Source organism: Callithrix jacchus, chromosome 11, assembly GCF_049354715.1.
Source record: "Callithrix jacchus isolate 240 chromosome 11, calJac240_pri, whole genome shotgun sequence".
In the NCBI taxonomy this organism is placed as follows: domain Eukaryota; kingdom Metazoa; phylum Chordata; class Mammalia; order Primates; family Cebidae; genus Callithrix; species Callithrix jacchus.
In genome coordinates this window covers 28,219,953-28,245,637 of record NC_133512.1, presented here as the reverse complement: position 1 = coordinate 28,245,637, position 25,685 = coordinate 28,219,953, and the positions used below count along the sequence as shown (strand labels likewise).

Here is a 25,685-nt window from a genome sequence, read left to right as displayed (position 1 = left end):
TGATACCTGGAGTCACAGCAATTCTCAACATTAGTCAATTCTTTAAAAAAAAAAAAAAGAAAAAAATCCCTCTTCACAATGTTCTCCATAAAGCTTTACAAACTGCGTTCATGCATCATCTCAGGTGTGTCTCACTAAATGCTGTAATGCAGGCAGAGGGGATATTATGATCTCTATCTGGCAAATAAGGAAACTGAGTTTCAGAGAGGCTCTAAGCCCCAAAACACTGTAAAGGGAAAGGCAAAACACGAACCTAGACCCCTTCTCACCTAGGCCAGAACTCATCTCTTAGTTTGAGGTGGTTTTAAATTTCAATTGACATGAATAGAGGAGTGCCAGGCTAGAGGGAAGAGAGGATATTGGTGTTGAGGCCTGGAAGAATGAACAGGAATCTACCAAGTAGATGAGAGGAGGGGAGAAGAAGGATCTTCTTAGCAAAGGACAGAAAGCAAAAGCACAGAAAAATGCTAGTGTGTTATTGGCTCAAGAAATGGCAAGCAGTTCAGTGTAGCTGGGGCCTAAGAGTACAAGCTGAGAGGGCACAGCTAAGAATGAGAATAGAAAAGTAAGCAGGAAGTCGTGTAACACTTACGGAGCTTACTTATCATAAAAGCTTTACCCTGTGACCCAATGATGCTACATTTGGAAGTACATGCAATGGCTATATCTACACATGCACAAAATGACTTATGTACAAGGTTCTTCACAGCTGCACTTTCTGGATTAGCAAAATACTAGAAATAGTCCAAGTGTCCACCAATAGAGCACTAATTAAATAAACTATAGTATTTCTCCACAATGGATTACTATGTAGTTGTAAAAAAAAAATAAGAACAATCTCTAGATCTAGAAAAATCTTTAGAAAATATTAAGTGAAAATAGCAAATTGCAGATCTTTTCTGTAAGTTCAAAGTTATATATTAAAAAATCAAGTTTAATAGTAGTGTATATAATGTGCTGCATTCACGTAAAAATAGAAAATAAGGCCAGATATTCACATTTTTTGTATCTGCATAAAATACTAGAAAGATATGCATGAAATTAATAAAAAGGGTCATACAGGATGAAAACAAGGGAGGAAGACTTCTTACTGTGAACCTTTTAAATACCATTCAATCTTTGAACCACATGAATATACGATTACCTATTCAAAATGAAAAATTACATTTTAAAATGTCTTTAGCCAAATGAGTTAAAAACTTATATCTACACAAAAAACTGCACACAAATATTTAGAGCAACCATGTTCTTAATTGCCAAACTTTAGAATCAACTAAACTGTCCTTCAATGGATGAATAAATAACCTGGTATATCCAGACAATGGAATATTGTTCAGTGATAAAAAGAAATGTGTTATCAAGCTTGGAAAAGACAGAAAGAAATCTTAACTGCATATTACTAAGTGAAAAAAGCCAATCTCAAAAGGCTACACACTGCATGATTCCAACTATATGACATTTTAGGAAAGGCAAAACTATGGACACAACAATAAGATCAGTAATTTCCTGGGGGCCAGCATGGGTGGGTGAATACGCAGAGCACAGACTCTCTAGGGCAGTAAAAGTATTCTCTATGGGTGGAGGTTGCGGTGAGCCAAGATCGTGCCATTGCACTCCAGCCTGGGTAACAAGAGCGAAACTCCGTCTCAAAGAAAAAAAGTATTTTCTATGATACTGCAATGGCTTGTCATTATACATTTGTCAGAACCCATAGGATATACAACACAAAGAGTATAAACTTCAAACTTTAATTAATAATACTGTATCAGGCCAGGTACAGTGGCTCACACCCATAATCCCAGCAAGTTTGGGAGGCCAAGGCAGGTGGATCACCTGAGGTCACGAGTTCAAGACCAGCCTGGCCAACATGATGAAACCCTGTCTCTACTAAAAATACAAAAATTAGCTGGGTGTGGTGGTAGGCACGTGTAATCCCAGCTACTCAGGAGGCTGAAGCAGGAGAATCACTTGAACCTGGGAGGTGGAGGTTGCAGTGACCCAAGATCAAGCCACTACACTCCAGCGTGGGCAACAAAGCTAGACTGTCTAAAAACAAAAAAATACTGTGTCGATATTGGCTCATCAATTGTAGGGAATGTACCACACTGATGCCGGACGTTACTAGCAGGGGAAACACGAAGGGGCGGGGGCAGGTTAAAGGGCTGTTTGGGAACTCTCTGTGCCTTCTGTTCATTTTTCTGTAAACATATAACTACTCTAAAAATTAATTTAAAATAGAAAAGAATGAAAGAGAATAGAAGAAAGGAAAAGTGAGCAGGATGCCAGTTGGGAAGGGTTCTGAATGGCATACAAATCAGCCTGGACTCTCATCCTATAACAAAACCAAACACTTTTCAGTAAGGGCTTGACAGAGCTATGCTCTGGGAAAAAAATTCTGGTAACTCTGTAGGGAGAAGATCCCAGGAGAAAGAGACCCAGGGACCAATAAGAAGATTATAGCAGAAGAGAGAAGGAGTCAGTCTGAATGAGTCAGGGGCAGTGGGGAGGAGACGGACACACAAGAGAGGGGGCAGTGGGACTCAGCGACAGCTGTCTCTGTGGGGTGGGGATGGGGGCAGGGGGCATGAGGGTCCAAGTTTCCCACTGGCTTCCAGCATAAACTATGTGGGCAACAATGGTGCTGTTAGAACAACAGGGATATACAAGCTGGGGGAAATGAATTTGCTTTCTTACCTGTGGATTATTTCACCTGTAGAATATGCAAATGTAAATGCAAAAAGGCAGCTCAAAACACAGGTTTGGAACTCAGAAGAGAGGTCAGACCTGCCTTGGAGGCTTAATATGGTATATATCAAACTGTACTTATTTATACAAGGGGATAGGATTTAACCTAAGTATATCTGAGCAATCATATGCCATGGGTTAACTAGTAAAAGGAATCTACCTTCCTCCTTAAAATACTTGTAAACATGAGAGTAAAGTAAGAGTTATTTAGCCTATCCTCCAAAAAAGAAAACACACTTTTTTGAAATATTTATTTCAGACATGTTTATAAATGGCTTTGCATGATTTCTGTAGTTGCTATGGCTACTTAACAAATTGCATGGTATAATTTATGGTGTAAAAAATTTAGTGGTGTAAAACAACTTTTTTAATGCTCATGGATTTGAATATCAAATAGCAGGAATAATGTGTCTCCACTCCAGTGTCTGGGGCCTGGAATCATCTGAAGGGTCACTGACTCACATGTCTGAGAGAGAGAGAGAGAGAGAGAGAGAGAGAGAGAGAGAGAGAGAGAGAGGCATATGAGAGAGAGAGAGAGAGAGGAATGAGAGAGAGAGAGAAGCTGTATCCTTTTACAGCCCAGCCCTGCAAGTCACATAGCATCACTTCCACCATGCTCCACTGGTCAGAGCAATCACAAATGCTCAAAGATTCACAGTGAGAGTGAAGGGCACAGACTCACCTTTCCCTCTTCATGGGAGGAGTGCCCTTCACACTGGAAGAAGGGCACGCGGGATGGGATTTGGTGCAGCCACCTTTGGGAACTTAAATCTGCCTATGTGAAAATCAAAGATTATTTCAGTTTGTATGTCTCCCAAGAAAAAAAGATTACCAGGAAGGACAGACAGGGAAGGTCAGTGACAACTCAAACCAGCAAACTTTATCCACACAGAGTCCAGTCTGTTCCAGGAAAGGGTAGAAACATTTGGACCCAAAAAACATGGACATTCACTCATTGATGAATATCCATTTAAAACCTACCATGCTCACCAGGGAACCAGCAATCTTCTTCACCTGCATGAAAGGAAAATCCCACTAAAGTTTTAGGGGCTCTTATTAAGTTAGTGGCTCAGTAAGAGAGTAAAGTGGGTCTGGTGAAAGCCCTGTGGGAGACAGTCTACCACTGGACCATCCACAGACAGCCCATGTGAAGAAGTCCTGCCACCTGCCTGTTCATTTCAGTGTCTTTGTTAAAGTCATATAAAGTAAGCAGCCCCTCATAGAATTATGTTGCTCTGTGGTGCCGATTAATGCTTTTAAAGAACTGGAATGCAGCCAGTGATTTAAGATTTAGATAAGAAAATAAAATACACATTGGATGTAATGGAAGAGTTTAAGAAAATACAAATTGATGAATGCCTATTAGAAACCAACAACAATCATCAGAAAAATCCATTTATTTTGTGAAGCACAGAACACCAAAGAATAGAGGTTATGTAGTGAAAAGAGCTTCTTCATTTACTAGACCTAATTTATTTTCTCCAGATTTTTCAGCCTCTAACAAACTATCATCTAAACACACACACACACATATACAGAAACACACACACATAAATATGCTTATAAATAAAACATAACCAAAAAGGTTATGTCCTGAATGCAAAGATGGTTCAATTTATCACATAAAGAAAAAATAAGTGATTATCTCCATAATTACTGAAATGATATTTAACAAACTTTAATATCGATTCCTGAGTTCTTGTTTTTAGAAATATTCAACATAGAAACTCATGTACACTTTGTTTTTTAAAAGAGATGGGGTCTCACCATGTTGTCCAGGCTAGTCTTGACTTCCTAGGCTCAAGTGATCCTCCCACCTCAGCCTTCAGAGTAGCTGGGACTACAGGCATGTGCCATTATACCTGGCTTATGTAAACTTTTTAATATAAGCCAGGTGCAATGGCACATAAAACCACATAAATCCCAGTCCCAAAGCCAGCAGCTTACTTAATAGGGAAGCACTAGAGGCAGCCCCACTCAGGTCAGGTGCAGAGCCAAGGACACCCACTGTCTCCACTACTACTTAATATAGAACCCAAGATATAAACCAAAGCAATCAAACAAGAAAACAATTAAAGACAGAAGAACAACTAAACAATCTCCACGTGCAGGTGATATAACAATATACCTGGAAACCCTAGGAGAATCAATGACAAAAGCTGACACAACCAATAAAAGAATTTAGTAAAACAGCAGAATATACAATTAACATAAAATAGCCATTATGAAAGTTTGACAACACATTCTGGGAATATGAAGAAATGGGCATTGTCATACAGTGTTGATGGGAATGAAAAATGCTACCCCACCTATGGAAGCAAATTTGACAATAAAATTACATACTTATTTACCATGTGATCCAGCACTTCATTTCTAGGCATCTATCCCAGAGAAATACTGACAAAGTAGTATTTTTAAAAGATTCCAAATAAGAATTGATGGATAATTGTTTAACATGACAAAATTACATAAACTGAGACCGGACACTATGACAGATGCATAAGGCTGTTATCCACTTCAGAACTATTTGTAATAACAACAGACTGAAAACAACCCAAATGTCCATCAGTAATATGGGGCTGGTTAAACTATGGTACAGCCATAGGATGAAATACCATGCAGCTCTAAATGAGGAATTAAGTTCTGTAGGTACTGTATGGAGTGATCTCCAGAATATGTTTTGAGTTGAAAAATACAAAGTAGAGATTCAACCTGAGAAAGCTGATTGAAGAAAATAAAATAATAAAATAAAAATGAAAAAAAATGCAAGGTAGAGAAAAGTATATATGGCATGCTGCTGTTAATCAAAGAAAGGAAGAAGCGGACTAGGGTGAATACACACGTGTGTGTGTGATTTATTACGTGTGTGTATGTGTAGTTTTGTAAATAGAAGGATAAACCAAGATCTTCTGAAACATGATTACCTATAGGGCAGAAGGCCATAGAGTAAAGGGGACAAGGATAGAAGTTAGACTTCTGTGAATAAATCTTACTTAGTAGATTTGACTTCAGAACCATGTAAATAGTTTACTTAATTATAAAACAACGGCCATAGCAGTTAGCACAGAGCTCTCCCGTGACCTTGTTTTCAAGGCTATAAGCAAACCTGCATGGAAACAGGAATCAGCAGAACTGACATGACAGCTCTGACTCACAGGCAAGCTTCCAAGAAAGGAGTTCAGGCGTGCTGGTGGCAAAGCCAGAGAAAAGAGAGTGTGACTGGCGAGACTGCAATCCACAACTTACCTCAACCTTGCTCTCCTGTTCATGATCAGCAGCTGAGAAATACACAACCTCTTGCACTTCATCTCTGGGCCGGGCTGAATTTTTCCCAAATACCACCAGACCATCCTGAGCACGTGGAGGGAAGGCCACAAAACAGTAACTTGGAGGAGCTGCAGCCATCCTGAAAAGAGAATGCCAGCGAGAGTGGAAGTAGGTCTCACATGGAACATTGGAACAGTGAGTTCTTCAAACATATTTCACCAAGCTAAAAGGGTTTTACTACTGAACTGGGCTCAGCTAGCTCATTAAGAGATCCCAGCTGGCAAATGAAGGTGGGGTTCCTGCAGTGGAATGACAGAGCCACTGAGACCAGATATTGTTTAATACTCTGTGGGATTAAATGAGCTCAGATTTGCAACAAACCACAGCGGCAGCCAAAAGTGCAGTGACGTGGGAGAAAGGAAAGGAGGTTATTGTTCTAGGCAGAAGACACAGACACACACACCACACACACACACACACTCCTCTCTCTCTCTCTCTCTGCAATAATAAAAGTTCACAGTAATAAAAGAATAAATAAACATACCTTACTACTAACTACACAAGTCCCTCAGATCCAGAGATGCATAGCCACCACATAGCAAATTTGAGGTGTGATGAGGAAATGGGACTAGAGATCAATTGAAAGATATCCTGCTTTGTTGTTTTTAGTAGTTTTACTCTACCTCGATGACGTAACACTCACACACCTTTGGAGGAATTCCATCTCCCCAGCTGCTCCTGGACTGGCTTGTTCTCTCCTACCTGGCCAGTGTACATCCTCACTGCTTCATCCTTCTTTCCTGATTTAATGCTCTTTTCTATCTGGGAAAATTCATCCACGCTCAGAACTGCCCTTGTCAGTTATATGCTGATGACTTACACATTTAATTCCAGCTGAGTTCTCACCTTAAGCCTCTGACCTACAGACCCAACTGCCTGCCTGATATCCGAAGCTGATTTCATCTTCTTCCCTTTTCAAGGTTTTGATCTTGGTAGCCAAAGTAACCATCCTTACCATTTGCTTCTCCATTATCTAATATGTCACCAAGTCCTGAAGATTCCATCTCCTAAATCTCTATGGAAACTACCCACTCCTCTCCACCTCCGCTGCCATCAGCCTGCACCAAGCCACCATCATCTCCAGCCTGGACGACTAGAGTAACCTCCTGAGGGGTTGCTCTAAACCTCTATTACTCCCCACTCCAAAACATTCTCCACATTGCAGCCAAAGTGATCCTTTTAGAGGATCAAGTCATCCCTGCTTAAAATACTTCAGTGGTTTCCTAAGGCTCTTGGAATAAAGACCAAAATATGATCAAGCTTGTTCCTGCTTCACAGCCTCATCTTATACCACTCACCCCTCCACTCTCACAATGCCAGCACACAGGCCTTTTTCTAGTTCCTCCAGCACCCTCCATACCTTTGCACACACTGCACTCTTTGTCCTCAGTGTTTTCTTCCCTGCTTCCTGTACCAAAATGATCTGCCTGGTTGACCCCATTCTTTCACATACCAGCTCAAATATCACTCTAATACTCTAATTTGTGTTGCTATACACTCTCATAGAATCTTGTCCTTTTCCTTCAAAGTAATAATCATAATCTGAAATACTTGTTTATTTTATTACCAACAATCAATATTTAGTCTCTCCCTGCAAAGTCTAAACAATAGGAAAGCAAGGACCTTTCTCTTTTGCACACCACTGTAACTCCAGCTTTACACTATGCTTTATGCAGCATAGACTGTAAATAAGTGATAAACAAGTGCTCTTTTCTTGTTTCTTAATAGTCCACCATAATGAAGCTGACTCTCTAATATCTCTCTTTCTCCTGCCATGCCTCCGCACCTGGCTTGAATACCTTTTTCAAGACGCTAAAGCTGTCTTGGGCTTCTCACAACCCAGGAACAAGCAGTCCAGTGGCTCCTAGAGGGGGGGTCAGCATGGGCTGTGGACATGGCAGGCAGGCTTCACGCAAACTCGGGGCTGGCCTGGGCCTTGGACAGCTACTTGGTGGGAAACCCGTTTCTGAAGGCAAGCCTTGGTTTATCCCATTTACCAAACTTCCAGGGGACCAGCTGGGCCTCTGTTTCTGGAATTTTATAAGTGGTTAGTGACCCCGGTGGACGATGTCCCCAACGTATCATCTCAGGGTAGGAATGTGGTCCCAGCTACTCAGGAGGCTGAGGCAAGAAGAATTGCTTAAACCTGGTAGGCGAAGGTTGTAGTGAGCAGTGATGGTACCACTACACTCTAGACTGGGGAACAGAGCAAGACTCGGTCTCAAAAAAAAAATCAGTAACTTCTGTTCAAATATAATTTGCATACAATAAAAATATTCATTTTTTTAAAAAAAGGACTCTCATTTATTCAGCATCCACAAGCACTAATACATCAGTTTGTTCTAAAATAATGTACATCTGTTGCTTGTGTATTTCTTTACCTGTTTCAAAGAAAGCTTCCAGAAGGCAGGACTCATGCCATCCAATCATAGTAGCCCTTTCCCCAACCCCTGGCATCACAGGCACTCAAGAAGTATTATCTAGTGTGCCAACTGTTGTATTTGTAGCATCAGTTATCCAACTTCCATGTGTTTTGTTTTACGACTCCGAAACATAAGTGAGAAGTAAAGCAATGTTCTTAGAAAAGCACTAGACTGAGATTCAAAACTTAGCTCCACCACCTACTAGCTATTGCTTAAGTCACTTTACCTGTCTGAGCCTAGGTTTCCCTTTTGCAAAGGTTTTGCCCCAGCCTACAGGTTTATCATGAGTATCAAATAAAATGATGCTTGAGAACATATTTTATAAACTGTGGAGGCTACTTAAGTATAGGATACTTGGCTGGTGGTGTGTGGTGGCTCATGCCTGTAATCCCAGCACTTTGGGAAGCTGAGGCAGGCAGATCACTTGAGCCCAGAAGTTTGACACCAGCCTGGGTAACATGAAGAGACTCTGTATCCACAAAAAAAAAAAAAATCCAAAAATTATCCGGGTGTGGTGATGTGTACCTGTAGTGCCAGCTACTTGGGAGGCTGAAGTGGAAGGATCACTTGAGCCTGGAAAGATAGAGGCTGAGGCTGCAGTGAACCGAGATCACGCCACTATACTCCAATCTGGGCACAGAGTGAGACCTTCTCTCAAAAAAAAAAAAAAACACTGTCTACAGCCGTACCACCCTGAACACACCCAGTCTCATCTGATCGCGGAAGCTAAGCAGGGTCAGACCTGGTTAGTACTTGGATGGGAGACAGCCTGGGAATACCAGGTGCTGTAGGCTTATAAAAAAATTAAATTAAATTAATAAAAAATAAAAAAATACTTTATTTGGGTTTTGACTGTTAAAATAGAGCAATATCAAAAATTTTCTGTTAAGCAAACCAATCAAAATCAACTTGCCTCATTCCTAACTAAAACAGTTATCAAATTGCAGTCATCAACATTCTATGTTTAGAAACCTCTTTGTAAGGGACTGTATTGCTATTTCAATATCCAATCTACTTCAGGTTAATCTCTACATGCACACTCAGAGTTCTTCCCTGCATTGTTTATGGCAGGCACCTCCCTGGAGTGCAGAGAAATGGGGGGACCCCCACAATTCTGAAAATAATTCCCTCCTAGCTCGGTAAAAATATCACCCCTTCCCTTTGGGAAAGAAAAGCCAGAAAGATAAAGAGCCTCCAGTTCTTTCTCCCTTAACCTTTCCCAATTTCACAAAAACGCCTTTATCTTCAGACTGGAGGAGTAGAGAGAGATAAACAAAGAATGCATATGCACAAGAAAGATTTAGAATAATTATGAAATCAAATGCCTTTATAGAGGGCTCCTGGAATTTGAGCATCGGGGGAGATAAATAAAGTAGACCCAGAGGAAGGTAAGATAGGGAAACGATGCATTTCCCTCGTGTGTTGCCTAAGTATGCTCCCTTTCTTCCCATCATTGATTGGGCCACTTCAGAAGAGCTGGTGTCTCGTCTAGGAACAGAGCCTTACTTTATTTGATCCTTAAAAATGGTAGGAATCTACCTATCTTGCATTTATGAAATTTATCTATAGAATATAAAAAAGCCCACAGGGTCTTGGGCAAGCACGTGTTCTTCCACCAACACACCTGCTTAGTCAGCACGTGTCATCTGGGTTGCATGATCATGACAAGGTTATAGGCAACAGAAGCCCAGGGATATGTGGGCCAAGGGAGGACAGCTTTTCCACTAAATTTTGTGAACAACTGGGAATGCCAAAAGGGAGCAGAATTTCAATGCCTATTTTAAAAATTAAAAAGCTAGGCCTGGTGTAGTGGCTCACGCCTGTAATCCCAGCACTTTGGGAAGCCAAGGTGAGCGGAACATGAGGTCAGGAGATTGAGAACAGCCCGGCCAACATGGTGAAACCCTGTTTCTACTAAAAATACAAAAATTAGCTGGGTGTGATGGCACATGTCTGTAATCCCAGCTACTTGGGAGGCTGAGGCAGGAGAATCACTTGAACTCAGGAGGTAGAGATTTCAGTGAGCCAAGATCATGCCACTGCATTCCAACCTGGGCGACAGAGACTCCGTCTCAAAAGAAAAAAAAAAAAAAAATTGAAAACCTAGATGAACCAGAAAACTGTGCATCACACCTAGGAGCAAACTAGCTCAGGCTAACTGTCCGTTCATTTTTCCTGAATCACCATGTGTGCACTAACTAGCTTCAGAGATGACTTAGCTGGATTCTTTTCAACTCTCCAGATAATTACTGTCCAAAAGAATTTTCTACTACAATGATGAAAATGTTCTATCTCCACCTTACAATATGGTGACCACTAGCCTCAGGCAGCTATTGAAATGTAGTTAAGAATAACTAAGGAGCAGAATTTTCAATTTTATTCAAAACTTTAACTAATTTTCATTTAAATAGCCATATGTAGCTAGTAGAAGCTCCATTGGACAGGGCAGTGATGCAGTGTCCAAAAGAAACCCAGCAATGAAGATTTTCATATTAAGGCTTCCGGTGCTCTCAGAAGTACTTATGTGTGAAGTTGTCTCATTCTAATGACAAAATGTGTGATCATCCATATAAAGTGAATTCGCAGAGGAGGTGGGGCACTTCTGGAAAACTGAAGAAAACAAACATTAGGAAGCAGCTACAGAACTCACCAGGCGGGCTTAGATTACATAAGTTAAAGGTGATCATAGCTGTAGATGCCAACTATACTTCTCTTGATGCAAATCTCATATTCTGACTGAAAACACCATGAAATTGGCCCTCATTACCATCTGGGAATTCTTTGTGTCCTTGTCTGGCCAATTCTTCTATCACCTAAATGAATATTTAATAGCTTTGCTTTTCTTCAAACCTCCACCTACCTCCTCTAAGCAGAGATCTCACTTCCTATTCCACAAAAGACAGGTGAATGGAGAGAGATTGTTCCAGAGACAGGACATGCAGGCCTGAAGGCCCTGCAACTGCAGAAAAGGTACAAAGCCAAGAAATGAAAAAGCTCGTGCAACTGAGGCCAAAGAAAGTGGAGAAGAGGCCTGGAGAGGTGGGTAGATGGGCAGGTCCACATCGGGCCTTGAAGGTGACATTAAGGACTTTAGTGTCTATTTCACAATTCACAGTAAAGCACTGAAGGCTTTTAAGCCAGGTTTTAGGTTGAAAATTGCATATAGACAACATCAAAGAAGTTGGCTGTGATAGGAATGAAACCACAGACTAGATGGAAATGATGAAAATGAAATAAGTAATTCCATTTCTATGTACCTACCCTAAGGAAATAATCATGAGTATGGGCAAAGGGTATGCAGAAGTGTTCACACAGGGTAATACGTACAGGTGAAAAACCGAAACTTCCTTGTCCAGCATCAGACAACTGGCTGAAAACATCTGCTACATCTATCTGGTAGAATACTATAAAGCCATTAAATATCTGTATATGAAGAGTTTTTAACTGCATAAAGAAATGACTTGAGGCGGAAAGATAAATTATCTTAATCATGTAAAAATAAACATAGAAAAGACTATGCCCAAATTCTTGCCCAGGAAATGTGCTCAAAATATTAACAGTGGAGCCCAGCAATGGAATTCTTTGCTTTTTCATCTTTTCCTCTAATTTCCAACTTTTCTATACATATTTTTACTGATACAATCCCAGAAATGATTTTTAAAATAAACCCAAGAGATTAACAATTTAGGAATTTTATTTTAAAGAAAAATTTTATTTCTACTTCTATATCCTAATACATCTGAAATTTCAAAAGTGATAAATTCTTATATGAGTTATAGCTAGGATGAATGTTTTTATTTAGCATTGTTCTCTGATACTTTCTTTCACCTCTTTCACAGGCTGCCCAATTCAGAGTTGCTCAGAGAGCAAACCAAGTTTCACTACTATGATTCACACAAATAGTGAGCCGGCCTCCTCCAGTTGTCCATGTAGGAAAAGAAAAACTGGCCAATCTGAAAGACAAAGCTCTCGTGAACCTGAGATGAAATCCTTCTGAAAGCGATTCAAAGGAACTCAATTCTCTTCCCATTATTAGTCAAAATATTGGGTAACATACCAGATATTCACACTAAAAAGAAAAAAAATCTGACAAGTTACCTCATTCATATACTGCATAAAACATGCATTTTAAAACCTTTGTTTACTTTTTTTTTTTTTTTTTTTTGAGAAAGACTCTTGCTCTGTTACCCATGCTGGAGTGCAGTGACATGATCTTGGCTCACTGCAACCTCCGCCTCCCAGATTCAGGTGATTTCTCCTGCCTCAGCCTCCTGAGTAGCTGGGATTACAGGCATCTGTCACCACACCCTAATTTTTGTGTTTTTAGAAGAGACAGGGTTTCACCATGTTGGCCAGGCTGGTCTCAAACTCCTGACCTTGTGATCCACCCACCTCAGCCTCCCAAAGTGCTGGGATTATAGGTGTGAGCCACCAAGCCCAGCATACGTGATTCTTATAAACTGTTAAATTATTCAAGCATGACACAAGAAGCTGGCTTTAAGATTTTTCTCCTTTTCATTTATAACCTCATATGACATTATGAAACGTATATTTTCCTTCACAAACGAGAAGAAAAAAAGAACCTAAAATTCAATTAATTCCCAATCACATACACTAATACAGAAACTTAGAACATGAGAAAACTTAATTATTTATATTCAGCTTTGAAAAACAGAATATAACCGTTTGATGATGGGGTTTCCCATCATAACTACATTCTACTTAAACCAGTGTTAAAATCAGTGAAGAGTTTTTCCAGAAATAAAGCCATAATTGATGGCTTTTTAAAAAAACTTTCTTGTTTTGGGGCATAATTCTGAAGCTGCTTTCTGAGTCATGGGGACCCAGAAATGGCCATGGGGCTGCAGTGTTAGGCTACAGGTCTCAAACTGGATGCAGGTGTGTCCAAAACAGTGTTTTCCAAACTGTATGTTGTGGCCTTTTAGCGGATACAAACAACTGTTTCTAGAAAATCATTTTTAGAAAGAATGTATGCATCTCACACAGTAAGGGTAAGTATTGATGCAAGAAACTATTTTTAAGTTTGAGTACAAACATAAGCACATATAAGCATCTATAGGTACTAAGTTGAGATGTAATATTTCTTACTGTGGGTCTCAAGGAAAAAACTTAAAAGCAATAGGCTAAAAAGGCAGGTCTGCTGAATGAGGCCTCTTTGTGGCAAATACCCATTAGGATTCCTGCCAGGTTAGCAATATACTGACAGTTCTAATTAAGTAAACACTCCAATTCAAATTCCATAGATGGGAAGGCTGACAGGCATTTCCTAAGAACTCCTTGTTAAGAGTATTTTAAAGTGCATTTGTACTATATATTTATGTTCTCTATGCTCTCCAACTGATATTAGTTTAATGTTGCATGCTATTGGAGGAGAGGAGACTGGAGTTCAGGATAAAGATAAAAGCTGTCAATGTAAAGGTATCATGTAGCTGGTATCATTTTTGTGGTAGAGAAAAGAAGTCAGATTATTCATGTTGGCAGAGGGTGAAAAAATATCTGCTACTTTTTTTTCCTAGTCCCCTCTCCAACCAGTTCTCAGTGTAAGCCACCAGATTTCCTTCAGTCCAGCACTGTCTAGGAGAACTTTCTGAGACGATGGAAATAGTCTCTTTCTGCACCATTGAACACAGTAGCCACCAGCTAGGTGGGCTATCTGCTACTTGAATTGGGGCTAGTTCAAGGAAGGAACCCAATTTTTAATTAATTTAAAATTAAACAGCCAATATTAGGCTAAGTGATATAAGCCAGTCACGAGAAAACTTACATAAGGCATCTAGAATAGTAAAACTCATAGAAATAGAAAGTAGAATGGTGGTTGCCAAGGGCTTGGCAGAGAGGATGAGTTGTTTACAATCTCAGTACAGATTTCAGTTTTGCAAGATGAAAAAGCTCTGGTGATAAGTTGTGCAACAATGTGGATGTCCTTGACACTTCTGAACTATACAATTAAAAATGGTTAAGACAGTAAATTTTATGCTATGTGCGTTTCACCACAATTAGAAATAAAAATTAGAAAATTAAAGAGCCACATGCGGTCAAAGGCTACTGTATTAGAACATGCAGCTTTAGCTACTGTCCCATTGGCTATGGTAAAGTATCCCTAAGCTCAGTTTCTAACCACCATTGTCCTCCTTATCAAACTTCTTTCAGGATTCATGACTTCCTCTTGGGAACAAGATAGTGTAGGGCTTCCCTGGAGTTTACTGCAAAGGAGCTGCACGTACCAACATTCACCCTCTGACTGGTGGCAGGAGGCCCAACCTCAAGCTTGAGGGACAGGAGTACTGTACTCCCGTAACTAGGAGACCACGGACGGAATGTCTAGCGGAGGAGGGAGGAAGCTGTGTGGGAGAAAAGGTCTTTGTCCTCAAGTTCAGTGAGTAGTTATTGAAGGCGTGAATGCTCAAAGCCAAGGCAAGGGGTTTTTTGCATGACTGCCAGCCTGCCCTGCCCCTTTATCTCCATGATGCACACAATATCCCTCATCAGTTACCTTACCCAGTAATAAGGTAAGACAGCCTTGAGCTACCTAAGGAAAAGAAAATAACTGTCTTTATTAAGGGTCTTGCAAGTAACGTTGACAAACTGCCTTTACTTACATAAAGAATGAAACCCAAATGCCCAGCCAGGCTCCCCTATTCTCCACACTCCCAGCTTTATTGAGCAGACTGAATACATTTAAATTCACTGTCTGTGAATTACCACCTTCCAGAGAAGCAAAGGAGAAATTATTGTATTATACTCTTCATTAATAAATTTATTTTTAAATTATTGCCATTCCTGCTGAACTGAAAATAGGACAAATGATACTCATTTGTAAATTGATTTTTTTCTGTTGTAAACCTTCTATTGAACTAGTAAGGAATAAATGAAGTGTTTGGAAAAGGAATTATCTAATTAAAAATTGGGATGTAAAATGCCAGCTCATGAAAGTCTTCTATATAAATTAGCTCAGACTCGCCAAGCTCTGCCTGAAAGAAAGATTTTACTAAGTATTTCATTGAAAGCTCATGAGAATAGAGCATAAAGCTTTGGGATTCCACAGCTAGTAAATTCTAACTCCTAATATTCAATGCCTTGAAAGAGGAGCCATGTAATGGAAGAATAACTGTACAGGCTATTAAGTGAGTAAGCAGGCTTTGAAGCCCGCCTGGGTTCAAATCTCAGCCCTGCCACTTCTCCAAGCTTTTATAAAACAGGGATAATGACAGGTAGTTCATTCTTCCCAGGGCTGCAGTGAGATTTAAATGAGATAATACTTGTACCTACTTACAAAGTGCTAAGAATACCATTTGGGACACAGCAAGGACTCAATCATTGTGAGAACAAGAGAAGGATACATGATGAAAGTAGTTCCTTTGTCAAAGTCTATCTGTTCAGACTTCAGAAACTTTCCTTGAAGTATCTAAATGCTCTTTTACCTTTTGAAGATTTGCTTCATTGTCACTTTATGTCTTTTAAGAGCTGCTTAACAGTCTCTTTCACCAATTTCAAGGGCAATATCTACTTCTGACAGCTAACTCTGGTCTTCAGTGCCAGTCTGCAGCTCACATACTTCCCAGCAGAGTGGTGTAGAGCAGGGGTGGCAGACTGCAGATTTAGTTGGTTTGGCCCAGAGTGCTACATTACATTGTGTTTTTAGGAATCTGCATTAGCAGCTAACATTTTAAGATCTAGAGATTTCCTAAAGACATTCAGATATTTGGCTTTCCCTAAAAACTTAAAAATCTGGCAACACCGAATCCACATTCCCGTATGACGGCAAGACTGAAGTTGGGTAGTGGCTCCTCTCAACAGGGCCTGCAATTGCATTGTCCCCTCCACTCTCTGACATCGAGGCCAATGAAAGAGCCACCTCTCATCCCCTTTGTGCAATTGCATTCACTGACACTGCCTGCTTAGCCCAGCAGCCCATGTGTACAGGTACAAGAGGATGACACACTTTAGAGACACCAGGCCCTAGTTCCCATCCTGACTCCTCTAACTCTGAGCCAGTTGTCTCATATGGAAATGGAACTAAGCCCCCAAACGCAACATCACACTTGGGTTTATATGAAGCATGCGGAAAGCACCTAGTAGTGTGGCTATATACAGCAGGCACTCAGCGTTCACTCTCCTCCTTGCTACTACCCACCCATGATGCATTTACCAGGTTTGTACCAATCCTTACTATGCTCCTTCAGCCTCTCACCAACAGTTTTCACCTGGCACACTCATGTCCCAAAGTGTAACTAAAATGTACTTAATGGAGCAAATCTCTAGATCTAACCATCAACTTACAAAGAGTACAAATGACACCATGGGAGTACGATCAACAAAATCCAGACTGTGGAAAACTCTGTAGGACAAAGCTGGTTTCTTCAACAACAACAAACACACACACACAAGAAAAAAAGATTAAGAGACGGAGTTACCTAAGAGATACATCAACCAACTGCAATGAACTTACTTGGATCCTGATTTAATAAACCATACAAAAATTTTCTAACACAAGTAGGGTAATATGAACACTGATGCCATATTTGATGATAGTAAAGAATGATTGTTAATGTCTTAGATATAATCATGGTGCTGCAGTTATGCTACAAAAAGTGTTTATTTCTTTTAGAGATATATGCTCAAATACTTCCATGTGAAATGATGGAAGAGAAGTAATGCAGAGTCAGGAGACAGGGTGAGAGTGCAGATGAAACAAGACAGCTATGAAATAAAAATTGTTGAAACTGGGTGATGAGCATATAGGGTTTGCTCTGTTCTCTTTTGTAGATGCTTGAAATTTTCTATAATAAATGCTTGTGAAAAGCAAAGCACTTTTAAAGTATTTAAAGTTCTTTAAGGTTAGAAATAGCACTGGACTGATACAAGCAATGTTTCCTTGGAGTTTCTACTTCTAACTTTCAGACACCTCCCTGAGGCAGGAATTCTGGGGTAGGAATGATGGGGAGAGATTTTAGTTTGGCTTAGTACGTTCATGCACTAGGGGAAGAGAAGAGTCCAGTTCTCTTTACCTTTGCTTCATTTCTTTTCCTCAAGTTTTAAAACATCTGTCTCTTCTCATAGGACTTCCAGCCCTGTGAAGGCAAGGACTCATGTGTATCCTTATTTCCCTGGCACTAACACAGAGACTGGCACATAATAAGATCTCAGTAGATGTATGCTGAGCAGCTGAAGGGAAAGGGGATATGCATATTTCATCTTCGATCAGAGAAAAAGATAGCAAAGTTTCATTTCAAACAAGATCCTCTCATGCTGTGGTTCAATCCATGCTATTTGGTCAAGCATCACAATGGTCTAGGGAACTTGTCAAAATGGCAGATTCCTTCGCACCCCCTCTCCTCAGAGATTCTGATTCAGTAGGTACAAGCTGAGATCACAGGAAGGATATTTTTTAACAAACACCCAGGTGATGCTAATGCAGCCAGTTCAGACTGGTGTATAATATCCACTGAGCATTTCTAATTCACTAAGACCTGGTAAGAACTGTCCTTTGAATACTTTTTTCTTAATGACTAAAATTATCACAAACTAATTTGTTATTCTATCCTCCAAAACACTTCAATTTAGGTGATTAGAGATTGGAAAATGAAAAGAGCATCTACTTAAAAATTGAAAAACCAAAATTCTAGGAAATTGACTATTCAACTTGACCATAACTTGATAAGGTAATGGACTACTTGATGGTACACTCCCTTTCCCCCCACCCACAGACCAAAGAGAGCCTTTTAGATGACCATAAGAATTAAAAAAAACATATTTATAATATGTAATTGGCTACATATACATATGTGTGTATATATATATGTATATTTATACACACATACATATATATATACACACATACATATATATCATGGAAAGCTGAGAAACACATCAATACGTAGAGAAAAGCTGATGAAAAGAGGTCACACAAATGTATATATGGTATCATTCAAATTATGCACATTATCTAGATAAATTGGAAAAAGATTTGTAAAGATGCAGGAAGATGAGGTAGCTCACACCTATAATCACAGCACTTTGGGAAGGAAGCCACGGCAGGAGGATTACTTAAGCCCAAGAGTTCAAGACCAGCCTGGGCAATATAGGGAGACCCCATCTCTACAAAAAAAAAAAGAAAAGAAAAAAAATGTAATTAGTTGAACATGATGGCACACACTTGTTGTCCCAGCGACTCAGGAGGCTGAGGTGGGAGGATCACTTTAGCCTGGGGACAGAGGTTACAGTGAGCTGAGATTCCACTACTGAGCCTGGGCGACACAGCGAGAACTTGTCTCAAAAATAAACTTATTTTTTTAAACAAAAAAATCCAACTAAAATTTTAAGAATAATATCTCTGGATTACAGAATTCTGGGCAATTTCTTAAACTCTATATAGTCAGATATTTTCAAATTTTCTACATGAAAATGTAGAATCTGTAATTAAAATATTTTTTAAAAAAAGAAAAGAAAGAGTTGCATCAAGATAATCTGTTATCCAATTCATTGCAGCTAAAGAACATGACCCTGCAATAGGGCAGAGACTCTGGGAGAATCCCATAGTTCAGCCATAGCAAATGAACTAATTTTACCTTTTGGCCACATCTGATTCCACCTCATTTGCAAGATGCAGTCATAATGAGAAACATGAATTAAAGCAGAATGTATATGGTCATGATTCATGTGACAGGTTAGTAATTAGGGAAATGTAGAGTTCAGTGAAATGTTGTGCTTCAAGATCTACATTTTTTAATAGGCAACTATCATTTTACAAAGTATTCTTCAATTCACTTCAGAATTTATCTATAATGCAAAATATTTTTTATATGATGTGTCCCAATTTTGTAATGTCAAAAATTTTCATGAACATTTCCACATAATCGTCATTGTAATTTGCTGGGGAAAATATGTAATGAATACACATTATGAATATAATAACACCTTTAATGAATCTGTATGTACGCAATGACAATAGAATCCTTACTTGAAAGATAATAGTGTAGATACATATTGCCTCATGCTGTACACATTCAATGCTGGGCCACGCTTGAATTCAAGGACCACCTACAAAAACTCCACCATACCCAGTGGTTCTCTATTTATCCCTCTGTGCATTTAAAATATGATCCCACTTTTTTAAAATGCACTCTTCATGCACATCTATCTTGTAAGAAAGAACTCTTTTAGGGGTTTTTTTAAGAAGAAATTAACTGAATGGCATCCATTCTTGTATACATTTTTTAAAATGCAATGAGGAGCAGATAACTTACATAGGATTCATTTTCACTCAAGCTAGCCAAATTAGAAAAATATAGTCAGATCAAGTTCACTGTGGGAAAGATGTTTTCCTATACATGGCAGGTTGGAAAACAACTTTCCTTCTTTCATAGTAATATAAAGAAAGAAAATGATTTGAATATGAGCCCTACAGGCTAGACCTATGCAGTCAGAATAATCACTCTGAGATTGCAGAGTGATATTATAGCTTTTTTTAAAAGTCAGATAGACCCAGATTCCAGGTTATGCTCCTCTACTTACTAAGCTCCTTATCTGTAAAATGGTGCCATGTTAACCATGTACAGTTATGACAATTAAATGAGACAATATATGTAGAGGGCTGGAATAGAGACACATTCAAGAAAGATTTGTTCCCTTAACTTGATCTTAAAGAACAGGGTTCTGGGACTGTAAAGATGATGGACATAAAGGATGAAGGATGTGTTTAAAAGAGGCAGGCTGTGGTTAGCTGCCAAAAGCCTTCTCGGTGGGAAATATCTGGGAGGTACTGAGCAAGCCACATCTAGGGTCCTTTTATTTCCTTCTGTTCTTATTTTTGACATTGCTGCCATTGTGTCCACTAATTTGGCAAGGTTGCTTTGAATTATGACCTTCCTATTCCTACCATCTGTCTTCCTCTCCCATCGAAACGGTGCATCGTTTATTCTGATCTTTTCCCATTAATGTGATTTGATATGTACTTGTTAATTCTGTAAAATGGGATTCTTAAAAAGTCTTCCCAATCATCCTTAAAATGGAAGTTAGCCATTTAACTTTCCATCACTAAAATATTAGCCAAACATTCATTTTCTACAGAAGAAATAAGGTAATAAGATGTAAATCTTGCTGGTTCAAAAACAAAGGGTTATTCTTTGTCTAGCAAAATGGAATTTAAAACTACTTTGTAAAAGTCCATTAATAATGTCCATTCATTCTAGAGCTATTTGTTATGTTTTATCATTATCAAATGTAAACCATTTTATTACTAAAGGAAATATGTATACACAGATATGAATACATTATGTAAATGTATATGCCTATATACACATGTATATATATTTATGTAAATATAAGTATAGGTCAGTAGTTAGAAAAATAGGCACATAGATGTATGTATAGATAGATAGATTTTAAAAGACCCAGAAGGATTAGTATCTGAGAGTTGAGAGTGAGAGTAAAGATGGAATATGGAAATAGAAACTTTAAATTTTACTTTATCTAGTTATATAGTTTTACAAATTTTTTACAGCAAGCTCATACTGCTTTATTTGTCTTTCAGTTATTTTCTAAAATCTAATCATTTTAGTGCTTAAGAAGAACACTTTAAGACATTTCATTAATTCTTCCAGGTCACTAGGACACTAAGAGCAATAAAAAAAATACACTAAAGCTTTAAAGAGGTGGAAAAGATACTCAGGAAAGCTTTGGATCACCATATAATTTTAGTTAGGATTTTTAAGTCAGATGAGTTACCAACATATATTTTGAGCTCCTAACCACCCACAAGCTCTATATTCAACTGCAGGGAAAATGGAGCTAAGACATCTCAAGGTTTTTATCATCTGGAAGCAGAGTCGTCTATGTACACAACCAAGAGAGAAAGGTAGTAACCCAATTTAGGACATTGATCAGAAATGCTTATGAGACCTTTCAAAGATGACTGGCTTACAGGGGAGTAAATTAAGCACTGGAGGATTTAGGTTAAATACATCTTCATTAAGAACAGAAGATGAGATCATGAACCATCTCAAGCTCTTTCTCCCAGCTTCAGGTGAAGTTCAAGTTGGGAGGCCCCAGGCTTCCTACCTACTAGCCTGACTGAGTGAACTGACATTCCACCCAGTTCCCTTCAGCCCCATCCAAGATTGGGTGGGGGCCCTGATGACACTGGGAGCTTCTGAGGAAGGGAGGACAGGCAGAGGTGACTAACACATACACCACTTCTTACCTAAAGAACCTCTCGTGTCACAAAAAGAATGAGAGCATGCAGTCTTAGCCATCCCTTCCACCTATGAGAGCTTCATAATCATCCCTAAGAGATGTTGAGAAGAACATTCCATAGAAGGCTCAGATTGGGGGTAGGTATGGGAGTGAGGGTAGAAAGGAGGCAAAGAATGGAGGGAAAGGACATGCCTGTCACCTAGTACAGGACAGGCACAAAGTCTTGGTGACACGGGATAAGATTTAAAGAACAGAGAATGTGCCTGCTCTTTGAAAGATTCAGTGTTATGTAAAAAAGTCAGCCCTCCCTAAATTAATCTGTGCAGTCAATATGATAGCTATCAACATATAAATAGGACTTTTGGAGAAAATCTGACAAAAATGATCTTGAGGTCCATCTGCAAAGTATATGTGGGATTAGCCAAGTTCCAGAAATGGAAATTAATGAGGAAATACTTGCATAGAATTAAACTATATTATAAAGTTCCAGTATTAAGATAGTTTGTTACTGATAGAATCAAAAGTAGAGAATCGTGAAATATAGCCATATAATGTAGGAAATTAGCATATGATGAAGACTGAATTTGAAACTGAGATCAAAGAAGTATTAGACAATAGTATTGCCAGAATAACAGGATGAGGAAAGGAAGAAAGGAATCGGTTGAGATTGGCCAGGCACAGTGGTTCATGCCTATAATCCCAGCATTTTGGGAGTGGTTCATGCCTGTAATCCCAGCATTTTGCGAGTCCTAGGTGGGTGGATCACTTGAGGCCAGAAGTTCAAAACCAGCCTGGCTAACATGGCATAACCCTGTCTCTACTAAAAATACAAAAATCAGCCAGGTGTCATGATATACACCTGTAATCCCAGCTACTCAGGAGGCTGAGGCACAAGAATTGCTTCAACCCAGGAGGTGGGGTTGCAGTGAGCCGGGATTGCACCACTGCACTCCAGCCTGAGCAACAGAGAAAAAAAACTTTTGAGATCCCCAATTCACTCCTAAACCAAAATAAATTATTGTAACTTTAAATTTTAAATTTTTACAATTAAAACCACAAAACACAAATCATACTGATAAATTTTTTAAATAACATTAGCAAGCAAAAACACAAACTCAATAATTAAAGTTAAATATTATAGACTTGATTATAAAATAACTTAAAATTTCTGTGGGGTAAAAATTTTGTAATGAGAAACTGGGAAATACATGTGCATCATACATGAAAAAGAGATCTTATTTCCCTTAATATATAAGGAGCTCTTACCTACCAGTAAGAAAAAGATGGCTGCCTCAAAGGAAAAATATGCAAAATATACAACCACCAGTATAAAGAATAAATAAAAGTAGCCAAATAGTCAATAGAAAACATTTCTCTCACTCACAATTAAAGAATTACAAATTAAAATAAGGTTCCATTTAAATATATAAGGTAAACAAAGATTTAAAACTTTGATAGTATCCAGTCTTGACTTGGGCGGGGAAAGTTAACTTTGGGTAATTTGGCCAAATCTAACAAATTAAACATGACCAGTGAAGTTGGTGGACAGCTCTTGTTCATCCCATTTTAAAAAGGAAGGAGACTGATAAGTGGTGTGCTCAAGGGTAAACTAATTAGAGAAGGGACCAGAGCTAGGTCCAGGTCCCCTAAATTGCAACCAGGGCCTCTCTCTGTACTGGGATGCATTCATTTCATTTTGATGTGTGAACACAGACATGTCAGAATGGGGAAGTTACTTTCCAAGCACTGTGCAGTTGCGTCAGCCATGACATTTCTCCATCCTAGCTAAAGTCCTACCACCATAGACCCTGACCCTTCACTGTCCCCAAGTCCTGGATCACTGCACAGTCTGCTTACTCTGCTTCATAGTCACATCATCAGCAGTCCCAACCCACCACATACTCCTTCTCTCCCTTTACAGTTTCCCTGATCACTCACTTCTTATAGTTCTTCTCCATCCATCCTGTTCCCTTTCCAGTTTCTGATCAGGCTTCTCCTTACATACCCAGTTCTACAAACAACATCATGAGCTCAGTCACCCTCCAGCTCCTGTTAAAAACCACTAGAAATATAATGCAAGGGCTGGGTGCAGTGGCTCACACCTGTAATCCCAGCACTTTGGGAGCCAAGGAAGGCAGATCACCTGAGGTCAAGAGTTCAAGACCAGCTCAACCAATATGGTGAAATCCCATCTCTACTAAAAATTAGACAGGCTATGGTGGTATGTGCCTGTAATCCAAGCTACTCCAGAGACTGAGGCAAGAGAATCGCTTGAACCCACAAGGCGGAGATTGCAGTGAGCCAAGATTGGGCCACTGCACTCCAGCCTAGGTGACAGAGGGAGGCCCTGCCTCAAAAAAAAAAAAAAAGAAAGAAATATAATGCAAGACAGATGCAAACCATATTTGCAATTTTATATTTTCTAGTAGCCACGTTTTTAAAAGTAAAAAGAAACTGATCAAACTATTTTTAATAATATATTTTACCCAATATATCCAACATATTACTTCAATATAAAATCACTATAGGCCGGGTGCGGTGGCTCAAGCCTGTAATCCCAGCACTTTGGGAGGCCGAGGCAGGTGGATCACTTCCTGGTCAACATGGTGAAACCCCATCTCTACTAAAAATACAAAAAATTAGCTGGGCATGGTGGCGCCTGCCTGTAATCCCAGCTACTCAGGAGGCTGAAGCAGGAGAATTGCCTGAATCCAGGAGGTGGAGGTTGCCATGAGCCGAGATAGCACCATTGCACTCCAGCCTGGGCAACAAGAGCAAAACTCCGTCTCAAAAAAAAAAAAAATCACTATAAAACTATTAATGAGATGTTTTAAATTTTTTCTTCATATTATATTTTTGAAATTGTGTGTGTATTTTACACTCAACATATCTCAATATGAACTAGCCACATTTCAAGTGCTCAATAGCCACATGAGCTGGTGGCTGCCAGATGAGACAGCACAGACCTAGACTCTCTAATGAAAATGGATTTAAAAAATAATAACTTTTGCTTACCTGTATTCTTATTATTCTTTAACGAACACAAATTGTATGCATTTCTGTATTTTGACAACTTTTTATTTTAAATATCCTTGGCGTATCTTCCCATTCATTCTCTAATGCAAAAGCTATTTTTCTAAATGGCACATGGAGCATCAGCATCTGTCTTCACTTTGACATACATATTCACATCTAGCTCCTATCTGCTCCATTGCCTCAAGACATTCTCCCTATTCCCTGCCTCCTGCCACCTTCTCCCTCTGCGCATCACTGGCTGTGAAGGTTCAGATGCCCAGAAAAAACATTTTCCATTTCCACCCTCCACACAAGCACTAACCCATCCACAATTTCTAGCTCTGCTTTAGTAGATTTAAGATCACTGACTCATGACTCAGAAAAGTCAAATGCAAATTATAGGAAAAGCCTCTGTCTTTGCTGCTTCTAAGTTATGTTTAAAATAGGCTTGTTATTTACTTTTACTTAAAATTAGAAACAGTCAAAAAGAAGTGAAATACATGGCCCACTTTGGTTCCTTTTCAAAAGAAATTGGTCTGATGGTCTTCCACAAACACAGACAGCTAAGTTTTTAATCTAAGAATGTACTTCTTGCCTCAAAGACTTTACTAAAATAATGTTTTTGGTTAACTATAGAAGCAGTCTCACCACTGGAAAATGTGAACGTGAGATGGGTAAAGCTTAAGAAGTTAAACGTCTTGAATTAGGAAATTAAGTGTTGTCACTGACTTTAAACACCTATAGACTTTATAATTCATATTACAGTTTGGTTTCCCCTTGCTTGAAGTGTTTGCCTTCCTAATAATGACAGACTTGCTCTTCTCCCCCAGGCTCTAAAAGGTAGCATGGGGAACCCTGGGGAGTAATGAGACCTGGATTTGGGTCCTCACTGCCCGTTGCCAGCCAGCTACATGACCTTGTCGTCCATTCGCCCCTCCGGCCTCAGCCTCCCTGCTGTAA

The 25,685-nt window shown here is 39.3% G+C and overlaps 1 protein-coding gene and 1 pseudogene across 4 annotated transcripts in view; one reads left to right on the top strand and one right to left on the bottom strand.

The window, feature by feature from the left end:
* SCRN1 (secernin 1) overlaps window positions 1–25,685 on the bottom strand; it is a 67,629-nt gene that overhangs the window by 39,920 nt on the left and 2,024 nt on the right. For 2 of the 4 annotated variants that reach the window (XM_078342499.1, XM_078342500.1), the window contains exons 2-3: window positions 5,992–6,151; window positions 3,428–3,520 (exon numbers count right to left, since the gene is read on the bottom strand). In XM_078342499.1, the coding sequence (XP_078198625.1) occupies window positions 3,428–3,520; window positions 5,992–6,150 (252 nt within the window). In that variant the 5' untranslated portion in view covers window position 6,151. The remainder of the gene's footprint in view (window positions 1–3,427; window positions 3,521–5,991; window positions 6,152–25,685) is intronic. The other 2 variants (XM_009002206.5, XM_035253535.3) reach the window with 1 other exon arrangement.
* On the top strand, window positions 9,171–9,289 carry LOC118144044 (5S ribosomal RNA; annotated as a pseudogene).